Source organism: Mytilus edulis, chromosome 3 (assembly GCF_963676685.1).
Source record: "Mytilus edulis chromosome 3, xbMytEdul2.2, whole genome shotgun sequence".
NCBI lineage: Eukaryota > Metazoa > Mollusca > Bivalvia > Mytilida > Mytilidae > Mytilus > Mytilus edulis.
This window is the reverse complement of record NC_092346.1, coordinates 65,876,965-65,889,936: the sequence shown is the minus strand read 5'-3', so window position 1 is coordinate 65,889,936 and position 12,972 is coordinate 65,876,965. Positions and strand designations below refer to the sequence as shown.

The window sequence follows — 12,972 nt, the reverse complement described above, 5'->3', positions numbered from 1 at the left end:
GACAACAAAACATCATATACTATGAATGATGACAACAAAAAATGACATACTATGAATGATGACATCAAAACATCACATACTATGAATGATGACAACAAAACATCACATACTATGAATGATGACAACAAAACATCACATACTATGAATGATGACAACAAAAAATCACATACAATGAATGATGACAACAAAAAATCACTTACTATGAATGATGACAACAAAACATCATATACTATGAATGATGACATCAAAACATCATATACCATAAATACAACAACGAAAACATCACATACCACTAATATAACAACAACAAAAACAACACATACCATAAATATAACAACAACAAAAACATCACATACCATGAGTATAACAACAACAAAAAATCACGAACAGTGATAACATACATAACATACCATGAGTGGAGATAACATAAATGGAATACAATAAATGTCGATACCACAAATCATTTACCATGAAGGAATAACATATGTTTAATGGTCACTACAAAACAAAATACATACCATGCATGTCACCACTACAAAAATCATATATAATGAAAGGATACTATTAAATGGTATGGGTTTAAAAAAAATACATACCACGAATGGACTCTACAAAAATACATATATGAGTTGGAAATAAGATTATTATACCACGTCAATGGACTGTAAAGGGTTTTGATTCCAATATTCATTAACAATCTGGTATTTTCAAGGATCAGATTCTTTTATTTTGTCATGTCTATCAAATACAACTGGTTAAAAAAAAATTAGGACATATCAAATTATTTATCGACTGATTATTACAGCAAGTGAAGATATGATATTGACATGCAACGATTTGCAAACTGAAGAATTAATCTTAAATCTTCAATCCTCATTTCTTTTTGTTATTGAAAAACGAATTTCACTTCTGCTGTTAACAATGTTCTAAACTAGTCCAACATTCCACTTAAAGACCGCTGTTTATTATAACCAGAAATTAAGGGTTGTTTTCTGGTAGGCATTATTATATTAAGTTACGTGAGGTTGGTTTTTTTTACAGCTAATCTCAATCTTTACAATTCTGCAGCAAGAAAAACGTATAAATATTCAACATTCTACCCTTCTTTTCCCATGTATATTACAAGATCGACTACATCGTCTCATTTAACAGAGCCTTTTCTTAACAAATTGGAATAGTAGGTACAAATACCTTAATTAAGGTTAGGAACATATCCCTTTGAGACCCACACTGATCACAACAGCAAATACACCAAAGATGTTATAAGAAAAATGCTTGATTTTTTTATCAACAATATATTGGTTGGGATTAATGGATTGAGACTTCAATGTCAGAACAGTTGGTTATACAAGTCGTTCTAACTATGTACGCCTACGTGCCGACTTGCTATGTATAAATGCATAATAATGCATAATGACCTCCTCAAAGACAAAAAGAAAAACAACATTTTATAAAATTCAAAACTTTCTTTATGAAATATAATGATGATGTCGTGTCACTCTAGAAACCAGTTTTCTGACAGTGCTTGCATTTCATTTATTCCAACAAACTTGTGATTATAAAAACCCACAAAACTAGTACGTCTACTTCATATCTTGATGTTTTTCTCTTGGAATTAATAAAGATTGTTGACTTCAAATTATTTTATGAACATGCTTTCAACCTTTAATTCCTTTTTTAAGTACTTTTAGAAACTTTCAAACTCTTAAATGATTTACATGTCCGTAAATTTTACGGACGCCATCATGAGTTGGTTGACCGTTATGAAAGAACCTTTTCACAAATGATATCGGATATGTTCTTTACGTCATAACTACAATCCCCTTCCCTTTGATAAATGTGACCTACCGAGTTAGACTATTTATCGGATTTGTTATCACATAAACAACACGACGGGTGCCACATGTGGAGCAGGATCTGCTTACCCTTCCGAAGCACATGAGATCACCCCTAGTTTTTGGTGGGGTTCGTATTGTTTATTCTTTAGTTTTATATGTTGTGCTATGTGCACTATTGTTTGTCTGTTTGTCTTTTTCATTTTTAGCCATGGCGTTGTCAGTTTATTTTCGACTTATTAGTTTGACTGTCCCTCTGGTATCTTTCGTCCCTCTTTTGTACTATATATACGATGACTACAATGTGATACAATTCGAAATTGAAATTTGGTCTACGATAATGTTGACTGTTCAAAACCCCTTGTTGTGTAAAGTAGATAAAATGCGTTGTGTATAGATCGTGTTTATTCTAACGTCTAGCCATTGCTATATAAGTAACGTCATAATTACATAAGTCAAGTAGCAACGTTAACATGTATATATTCGCGCTAAATTCCCGACATTCTCGGGGCCGGCAAAAGTTAAAATATGAAATTATTAATTACTTTAAATGTCAATCGAATAGATATTTCTGAAAATTAAATAATTAAAATGTCTTTCTAAAACAAATTCAAATAATTCACTTATTAAATTCACTTTTAACGAAGTCTTCCACTTTTAACGAAGTCTATCACTTTTGGGTAGTCCATTTCTTGATGTTCTCTCGAGCTCGGACAGATGCATCTCGTTTTGGTAGAACTCTTGTCAATCTCTCTGTTGAAGAATCATCATTGTTGTCATCTAAGTTGTTAATGTTTGTTCGGATTTCGAGCGGGTACAGTTTTACTATAGGACGCGAAGTACGTCCTGCACTAGTTCGTATTATAGCTGCTCGTGTAAAACCATCGTTTCCGGTGATCAATTCATCAACAACGGCAATGTTCCATCGGTTTTTCGGTAATTTATCATCTTGGACTTGCACTACATCTCCAACTTGTATAGTTTGTAAGTTGTTTCCTGTTTGGCGATGAAACTCTCTAAGAGTCGTTATGTACTCGGATTTCCACCGGTTCCAAAAATGCTCCATTAAACTCGACTGTTTATTCAAATGTTTATGCAGTTCTTGTTTTCCACTATTCACGGCAATGTATTCAATATTCGGTTGTGGATACGGCGTTAAAGTTATTCTTCTTCCGTACAGCAAGTGTGACGGAGTTAACGGCTCCTCGTCCTCAATATCCGGTGATACGTAGGTCAATGGTCTATCATTAATGATTGCTTCTATTTCTGTCAGAATTGTTTGAAGTGTATCCATGGTAACGTAAGATCTGCCTAATGTTTTCTTCAAACAAGTTTTTGTAATTCCTATAAAGCGTTCCCACCATCCACCATACCAGGGCGCTCTTTTTGGTATGGATCTCCAAGTTGTTCCATATGTTGACAACGTATCGTTTAGCGATGTGATTGGGTTAATTTCTTTAATGTTTCCGAGGCGGCTAAATATGTCGAGGCGTTATCCGATATCATGGTGTGTGGTCTAGATTTACGACTAGCGAATCTTCTAAAGGCTTGTAAAAATGATTTTTCTGATAAGTCCGGTACAACTTCCAGGTGTACGGCTCTCGTTGAAGCACAAGTAAATAGGCATATAAAAACCTTGTGTTCAGTATCATGTGTATCTCTAATGTACAGCGCTCCGGTAAAGTCTACGCCGGTAATTGTAAAAGGCGGTGCTTCAAGTAATCGAACTTTTGGCAGTGGCGGAGGATCGGGTGCTGTATATGGTTTACTGTTGATTTTTCGACAAATTACGCAATTTCGCAAAATTCCTCTTACGTATTGGCGAATTCGGGGTATCCAGTAAGTTTGTCGTACCTGAGTCACTGTTGATAAAACTCCTGAGTGTTTCATGTACTTGTGTATATCAAGAACAACTAATTTCGTAAAATGATGACTTCTAGGTAATAAATAAGGAAATTTCGTATTTTCACAAACGGGTGCGTTATGAATTCTCCCTCCACAGCAAATTGCGTCTTTGTTATTCAGGTACAATCTTAGTTGTCTAACTAAAACAGTAGGTTTAGTATCCTTTAATTTCAAGTGTAACATTTCGTCCTTAAATGAAGTTCTTTGGCAATTTAGTATCCAACACTCTGTTGCATCCTGCAATTCCTCTCTTGAAACGTATTTCGCCTTATTTCTCTGTAATATTGGCGAACGGCAATTTCGTATAAATCTTAATAGATAAGCTGTTATTCGTAGTAATTTTGATAATGTACTATATCTAGTAATTTGCACAATTTGGTGTATTCCTTGTTGATTATCTATTTCTTTGTCCGCTGTACTTGAATCTTCTATATCTGTACTGGTAAGTAGTACTGTTGTGTCATTTGGCTTCCATGACGGCCATTTTGATGCATCAGAGATCCATTCGGGTCCGTTGAACCATAGTGTATTATGTTCAAACTGTGACGCGCTGAGTCCTCTAGTAAGAAGGTCAGCTGGATTATCTTTCGTTGGGCAATATCTCCATTCTTGTGTATTGGTCAATTTGCGTATTTCCGTTACTCTATTTCGTATGAACCTTTTTAATTGCTTTGAAGTTGATAACCACTGTAGTACTATCTGACTGTCTGACCAAAACGTTATGTTTTCTATGTGTAGAACTGATTTTACGTGATCGGCTAGTCGTGCTCCAATCAATGCGGCCATTAATTCCAGCTGTGGTAGTGTCAGTTGTTTAAGCGGTGCTACTCTATTCTTTGCAATAACTAATGATGACTCATGATGGTTACATATGTAAACAGTTGCTCCGTATGCAGTTGTACTAGCGTCTACAAAAACCTGAAGTTGGGTTTTCTGATCTGGTAAATTGGGAAAATACGGTCTTTTCAATTCTGTATAAGTCGTTTTCTCCAAATCTTTGGCTAAATTTTTCCATGTTGTCTGTATTTCTAATGGTAGTGGCTCATCCCATTCGTACTTCTGTTCCCATAATGTCTGCATTAAAATCTTTGCTCGTACGGATACAGGGCTAAGTAATCCTAGCGGATCGTAAATACGTGACGACTGTTTAAGAATTTCACGTTTCGTAATATTTGGTAGTTCAATATCAAATAAGTCGACTTTTTGAAAAGTGATCGTATCTTTAACTGTATCCCATTTCAGTCCAAGTATTTTGACAAAAGTTTCCTTTTCGCATACGTCATGTTGTTTGGCTAAATCTGTAAGTTTTGAGCAATTTGAACTCCATGAACGAAGGTTGAATCCAGCCTCCGACATCAATGATCTGGCTTGTACAAAATACTTTGCGGCGTCATCTTCATTTTCCAAACTGGACAAAATATTATCCACGTAAAGGTCATTCTTCATCATTGCTGATATATTTGTGTTGCATGCATCCAAGTGTTTAAGTAGTGTTGCATTAAGGATGAACGGTGAACTTGTTGCACCAAACAAAATAGATTTAAATCGATATGTTGTAAGAGTACTGCTGGGATTATCTGTGTCGCTCAACCAAAAAAAGCGTGTAAAATCTCGATCTTTCTCATCTAATCCGATATGTAAGAAAGCCTTTTCAATGTCCGTGCTTATTGCGTACTTCTTGGTTCTAAATCCCATTAATATTTTTGTCAAGTCGTTCAAATCTGGCGGGGTTGACATAAGGCAGTCATTCAAACTTGCGTGATCTGGCGATTTTTTACAGCTACAGTCGTACACTATACGAATTGGTGTTGTTGTCGAATCCTGGTCACGGCACCATAAATGTTGTGTAAAGTAGATAAAATGCGTTGTGTATAGATCGTGTTTATTCTAACGTCTAGCCATTGCTATATAAGTAACGTCATAATTACATAAGTCAAGTAGCAACGTTAACATGTATATATTCGCGCTAAATTCCCGACACCCCTCCCTACGAATAACACCTTGCATCTCGCCTGCTTGTTTACAAACAATAATAAGGGGGTTCATGGAGGATTTAAAACAAACGCACTACACTTCTACACATCAGACATAGACATTACCGTAATTTCCTTAATCAGGATCGAAATAATTGATGCAAGCTATACCTTAATGTAGTTTTAACATCGGTAGGCATTATATTCGTGATTATCTTATGCCAGAGCGATCAATTATGTTTTAAATAAATACGGTTCGCTCGTGCATGTTTTCACTTTACGGACCTCATTTACAAGGATGTGCTCTTGGCGCAAACATAATGCTTCATTGTAGGCAGAACAAGACTGTAATCAACACTAAATAAGTTTTATGGTTACCCTACAAAATTTATTTGACAGATACGATGTGTCTGTGTCTCAAGTCACTAGAGGCATGTCTTAGATCCTTAGATATATTGACCAGATAATTATGGCGTTTATTGCATGCATAACAAGGTGATGATTTCCTTGTCCATGCACAGTTCGTGTGAATTCTTTCATTTTTGTGTTTACCCTGATTTGCATCTTGTTAACGGATGACAGATACCAGAGGGACAGTCAAACTCATAGATCGAAAATAAAGTGACAACGCCATGGCTGACAATAAAAAGACAAACAGACAAATAAAAGTACACAGGAAACAACATAGAAAACGAAAGATTAAGCAACACGAACCCGATCAAAAACTGGGGGTGATCTCAGGTGCTCTGGAACTGATTTATGGGATCTATATATGGGTACAAAAAAAGAGAGAAGCAGATGATAAAATAATTAAAAAAAAAGAACACTAAAAAAACATTAATCGAGATAAACTGATAAAGCAATAGCAAGAAGCTAAAGAAGTTGGAACAGACGTATAAATAAAATTACCACGAAAAGGTAAATCCAAAAATGGAATGTCCATGACAAATGACAGAATAAACATATCAACCAATGAAACGAATGGAGAATAACTGTCATATTCCTGATTTGGTATTAGGAATTTATCGAAGAAAAAGTTATGTAATGCTAACAAAAGTATGAAAAGCTCATAAAAAGAGTACATCCCTGTACATAAAATCTTTAAAGTGGAAACATTCACAAGCGAAACGAATTTATTCAAATAAGTATACTATATACACTGTAAACGGGAACATGTTACTTCAAAAAAATAAATGTGAAAATCATCTTCATAAAACCTATGTTTTGAAGTTAACATTCTGTTTTAATTTCAAGGAACAATATGAAGCAGACGTACTAGTTTCGAATGAAACCATTCGAAACTAGTACGTCTGCTTCATATCTTGATTTTGTTATTATCATGTATTCATAATCCATAGTTTGTTGGACAAGATGCTAACAATCTCTGAAATGTGGTTTCTAGAGTGACACGACATCAATATATTTCATAAATAAATTTAAGAATTTTACAAACAATTATTACTGTTAATATTAAACGTAACTACAAATGTACATGTGAACACATTTCAATTGCCAAATGGCATGTATCTTAGGGATAAAATCTGGTACTTGATGCCTACTGTTGCCTTCAACGTTTTGCTCTGTTCGGTTGCCAGTTTTTATCCCTTATATATATACATAGTAAGCAATCATTAAAAATCCCCTTATCGTACATAAACTTCCTCCAACCCTAATCTCTTATTTATGTCTCAAATAAATTGACGTTGATGACAGATCGGTGATTATATGTCAAATTCGGTAAAAACTTGTCTAAGCTGCTCGAATAAACATTTGTAAATATTGAAATTTAGTATAAACATGCCTAATGTTTCCAGATTGTATGTTGACCTTTGTGTCTCTGTTGTGGTTTCACTGTTTTATTTCTATGGCTTTCTGATACATACACCATATCTCCTGTAAGGTATACTTTAAACATAAGCATCTGCGTAATTACCGCTTGGATTAAGTTGCCCAAAATATTGAAGGTGTAATGCTGAGATAGTAATCGTTTGCACATGTAGAGCAACATGGGTAAGGGTAAAGGTTTTGATTAAACACTAAATTGCTAATCGAATATAAAGTCAAGCAAACTGGAGAACTAAACCATTTATGTATACGATTGAAAATTATCAAACGGAATTTATTTCACATATATACCACTGTGTTTCAGACAATTGCTATAAATACTCGCAGTGTTTTGCAACAATATTTTAAAATCACAAACCACTGTCATTTTTTTTACAGAAGTTGTCATATATACAGATAATTGCAGATAAGCAAACCCAGATATTGAGTATTTGTTTTTTTATTCATATCATCAATCGGAACTAGATGACAAAAAGATATATTTGCAACTACAACATAGTCAACTGGAAGAGAAACGTTATTAAGCCATTATCATATCAAACACTGACGACAAATGTACCTTTTTATAGGAATATACGTGAACACTTATGACATAAAAGCCCATATAATGATGTCAATTAATTGCAGGTTGTCCATAAGCTATTACGTAAAGGCTGTCTTGTATTATTATGCAAGTCATCTTGTAGCTGACATTAGAAACGCATCGATGCTCTTGTTTAATGAGGAAGTTATTTTTTCTGCAATTTATATCAGCACTTTACCGAACAAAACAAAACAAAATCGTTAGCCCAAGAAGCCATTAAAAGCTAAAGAAAATTACCGGATATGAGCCCAAGAAAAATTCTATATCGATTTCAATACAATTATATAGTCACTCACATTTGACAAAATAAAAATAATTAATGCATATATTTAAAGATATTGATTTTGATTTGATTAATTGAACAATTAGCGAATATCATATTGATGCACTTTTAACAGTTGTGTATGGATGTATTTTTCTGAATTCTAAGAGAGAAAAACGTGGGTTTTTTTTAAGTATCTGTGGAAATTAGTTCAATAAAATAATAACTGCTTAGTGTATTATATTTTATAAACAAGGATAATTATGGTAAAATAATATATATATCATGTCTTTGGTCTTATTTGTGCGTTTTGTCGATTTGATGAGTAAAGCCTTTTCCAGCTGATTTTGTCAGTTTTAGTTTGTTGCGCTGTAATACCACTTTCTATGGTTGAGTTGATGGTGCAGCGCTCAAAGATATTTTGTTTGTTTTTTGTTTTTTTTTTATCTGCAATTGTAGGAAATAAAGAGTGTAAATAGCAAAAAAAAATCTACAGAACCAAGTCTACTCACTTGTCTCCATTCATTAGTTATTGCACTAGAATAATAAAAACTTTTACCATTTTTGGCTTTTATTCAGAAAACTACCATTGAGTGAGAATAAAATAGCAAAATAGATCATAAGAACAAGAATTAAAAAAGAATTGACATGGCTGAAAATGTTAGTGGAAGCCTTACAGGAGTTTGTGTTATTGGGTGACTATTTTCACTAATTTTTGTCGAACTTGAATATATAAATATGTAAATAACCAAAATATACAGAAAAAAAGATCTACAAATTAGTCAAGATGGCTGTAATCATTAGCCGACTGCTTGTTGAAGATCATGCAGTTGTGGTTTCCTTACCTCTTTTGTGGTCACTGTCATTAAAGGGAGAGGGTTAGCGCTATAGAACCAGGTTTAATCCACCATTTTCTACATTTGAAAATGCCTGTACCAAGTCAGGAATATGACAGTTTTTGTCCATTCGTTTTTGATGCGTTTTGTTATTTGATTTTGCCATGTGATTATGGACTTTCCCAATTGATCTTCCTCTAAGTTCAGTATTTTTGTGATTTTACTTTTTTCTTATCTAGAACAAACTTTTCATTTTTTACATGTTTTTAGTAAGTTTTTTTTACATTAAAATTAAACAAAACTTATTCTCATCATATTTTTAATTCTTATTGTATTTTTGCCCCCTTAATTTTTTCCTTCGCAACATTGAACTTTGTTAACGTACAAGAAGTCTGTCAATACATAATCTCATGGAATTAATATAGGAATTAACCTAATGGAACATCATAATGTATAACGTACTGTTATTGATTTTTTAATATTTTGTTCAATGTAAACGTATATAATAGTTATCAAAGGTACCAGGATTATCATTTAATACGCCAGACGCGCGTTTTGTCTACATAAGACTCATCAGTGACGCTCAGATCAAAATAGTTATAAAGCCAAACAAGTACAAAGTTGAAGAACATTGAGGACTCAAAATTCCAAAAAGTTGTGCCAAATACTGCTAAGGTAATCTATTCCTGGGATAAGAAAATCCTACATTTTTCGAAAAATTCAAAGTTTTGTAACAGATAGTTTATAAAAATGACCATATAATTGATATACATGTTAAAACCGTACTGCTGACTACTGGGCTGGTGATACCCTCGGGGACGAAACGTCCACTAGCAGTGGATAACTTTTTAAGTAAAATTTTGTATTTGAGGGAAACTTGAAATTGCAGTATACAAATCGGTTGCACTTTACAATTTACTTCTTTATTAAAATTAGAAGATGTGGTAAGGAGACAATTATGGCAAATGTACAGCCAAAGGTAAGTGATGCTTAAACCAAACAACAAACTATGATGGGTCTCAACATTACAAATGAGAATTATTTCAAATGAGAAAACGAATGGTCTGATGTATGTACCAAAACAAAACATCAAATATCATAATCAGCAATAAAATTAAAGGGGGGATTTAAACATGGTTTTCGGACGTCTGAAAATTTTTGTCACAAATCAAAATCCATTATTTTGCTTTTCTTTATTGACATAGTTGGTTGTTTTTGTAGTTATTAAGCTAATAACACAATGTTGACTATTGTACCCTAACTTTTGATATTTATACGTTTTATGTTTGTTTGATTTGCTCATACATTGTTGTCAATATAATGGAATTTTTGATACTGTCAAGCACGTGAGATGTTTAGCTAGCTGTAACCCCTGGTTTAATCCGCCATTTTCTTAACGAAGAAAGTCTTGTATAAAGTCAGTTTGGAATATGACAGTTGTTTTCCATTTGTGAAATGTGTTTGAGCTTTTGATTTTTCAATTTGTTGATACTTTCCGATTTGAATTTTCCGTTTACGAGATAATAGACATTTTTGCATTTAATCGCTATATATATATGTTCTGTTTTAGCAATGTCAGCCATGATGGTTGACAGGAGATACCAATGAACACATATTTAAACAAGAATTACAAGGGAAAATGTGGTCAAGTCTGATCCAGTAGTTTCAGAGGAGAATTTTTTTTTGTAAATTTCACCGACGACATTCAAATGGAGACCGACACATAAAGTTGTTTGTCAAAAACAGCTCAAAAACAGCTCACAACTACACAGCTAAGTTGAATAATTCTGTTAAACTTCTTATTAGAATTTGTTGTAGATTTTGAGTTCACAAACCTTTTATTGACGATCAGACGGTTTATATCAAAACAATTTGAAATATGCGTTTACGTGTATATATACATATGAAGATATGGGGTGATTGCGAATGATATTTATAATTGTCCACCAGCTTTCGAAAGAATAAAGGCAACAGTAGTATACCGCTGTTCGAAACTCATAAATCGATAGAGAAAAAAACAAATCCGGGTTACAAACTAAAACTGAGGGAAACGCATCATATATATAGGAGGAGAACAACAATACAACGGAAACAAAACATTAAAATGTAACATACACAGAAAAGAAGTGTGTATATCACCGTACGACCTTTAACAATGAGGAGAAAATAACATAATGTAAAGTCATCTATAATAGGCTCTGTTAAAAAAAATTGTCGAAAATGCAAACGAGAAAACCAACTGCCTATATTAAAACAAAATTTACGACAAACAAAAATGACAGACATAAACTATCGACAACAACTGAAATACAAACTAATGACTTAGTACAGATATAAAAAGAATGTGGTGGCATAAAACATGTTTGTGACCACTATATATATTCGACTGTATATATAAATACAAATCATCAAATCTTACGAATCGATAAAGATGACAAATCAAAGTAGCATTCAAAAACTGATCAAATCGCATTCAAAAGGAGCCAGAACTATTGAGCTGATAGGTTGGGCGTATCTTCCTATGCATGCATCACATACATTTTGTAAACATTCTGAATCTGTCAAAACAACCACAAACTGACAGGCTCAATTCCGGGTATATTTTTGTGAATGATGCAGAAGATATACAATAATTTGTGATCAATTTATCATTTTTTTCTTTGCAATTACTAGTAGTATTATATCTTATAATAATTATGTACATATTTCTGATAGTTTTAAAAGCAATTCTCTCGAAAAGACAAAACAAAACCCGCTTCTTGTAATGGAGATAAAGTATGATTTGGAGACGGGTGGATCATGGTATATATCTTTTATCAAATACATCATTAGAAACAAGAAATAAAAAAAAATTAATACGAAAATATATATTCAGATGATTTTTATTTGTTATATATATTCAGATTATTTATTACTCAAAGCACACTGTTTATCTAGAGAAATGTGTAAAAAAAAAGAATAAAATGATTCCAAATGTTATTGCGTACTTTGTAAATGATGTTGAAGCGCATAGCTGATAAGAAACAAATATCTTATATCAAAATAAATACTTTCAATAAAAAAAGAAATGTCTGCAACAAAGCCATAGTGGTTACATTTATATGATTATGTTTAAGCTCATAACTTGGAGAAAATATACATGCAATATGAACAATTTAAAAGTACAGTTTGCAATAGTGAAAGTAGTGGTTATATAAGATTATAAAAAATAGTAAGAGAATCAGTTGATTTTTGTAAATAGTAGTATATATTGTGTGGCAGCAGCAAATATTTTTGCCACGTTGACAAAAATTTGTTCCCGCTAGCAAAATTGTATAATATATTTGTTGAATAATATCAAAATATTGGATTTTAAAATTTGTAGAAATATAAAAGACTGTTTTGATTTTTTCACACGTTGCATTTTGCAGACGTCAAGAAAATTACATAATATAACTGTTGTATAATATTAAATGAAAATTTTGTTTTTTCACTTATAAAAGAATGTTTTGATTTATTTTCCATCGCATTTAACATATAGACAATTTAAATTGTTAATATTTTGGATAAAGAAGTTAAAAGTAAAACTGAAAAAATAGAAGATTAAATGACTTCGCGTTGAGAGAAGAAATTTTATAAAACTTTTAAGTTTCATTTGTAACAAAAATGAATAAGAATTGAAAATATATTAATTAACCCTAACCCTAGCGTATATTGTAAAAACTATTATTATTATTTATTAAAACAATCCATA

The 12,972-nt window shown here is 32.6% G+C and overlaps 3 protein-coding genes across 3 annotated transcripts; 1 reads left to right on the top strand and 2 right to left on the bottom strand.

Annotated features, from left to right (window-relative positions):
* Positions 1-51: 51 nt before the first annotated feature.
* On the top strand, positions 52-393 carry LOC139515390 (peroxisomal membrane protein PEX14-like). Its single transcript, XM_071304959.1, has one exon. It carries the CDS (start codon positions 52-54, stop codon positions 391-393), a length of 342 nt encoding a protein of 113 aa, XP_071161060.1.
* Positions 394-2,505: 2,112 nt separating this feature from the next.
* On the bottom strand, positions 2,506-3,129 carry LOC139515389 (uncharacterized). Its single transcript, XM_071304958.1, has one exon. The coding sequence runs from the start codon at positions 3,127-3,129 to the stop codon at positions 2,506-2,508; it is 624 nt and encodes a 207-aa protein (XP_071161059.1).
* Positions 3,130-3,266: 137 nt separating this feature from the next.
* On the bottom strand, positions 3,267-5,435 carry LOC139515388 (uncharacterized). Its single transcript, XM_071304956.1, has one exon. It carries the CDS (start codon positions 5,433-5,435, stop codon positions 3,267-3,269), a length of 2,169 nt encoding a protein of 722 aa, XP_071161057.1.
* Positions 5,436-12,972: the final 7,537 nt, after the last annotated feature.

Bases quoted from the DNA above. Each gene is read 5' to 3' on its own strand.
- LOC139515390 (XM_071304959.1), top strand. From the start codon at position 52: ATGAATGATGACATCAAAACATCACATACTATGAATGATGACAACAAA.
- LOC139515388 (XM_071304956.1), bottom strand. From the start codon at position 5,435: ATGGGATTTAGAACCAAGAAGTACGCAATAAGCACGGACATTGAAAAG.
- LOC139515389 (XM_071304958.1), bottom strand. From the start codon at position 3,129: ATGGATACACTTCAAACAATTCTGACAGAAATAGAAGCAATCATTAAT.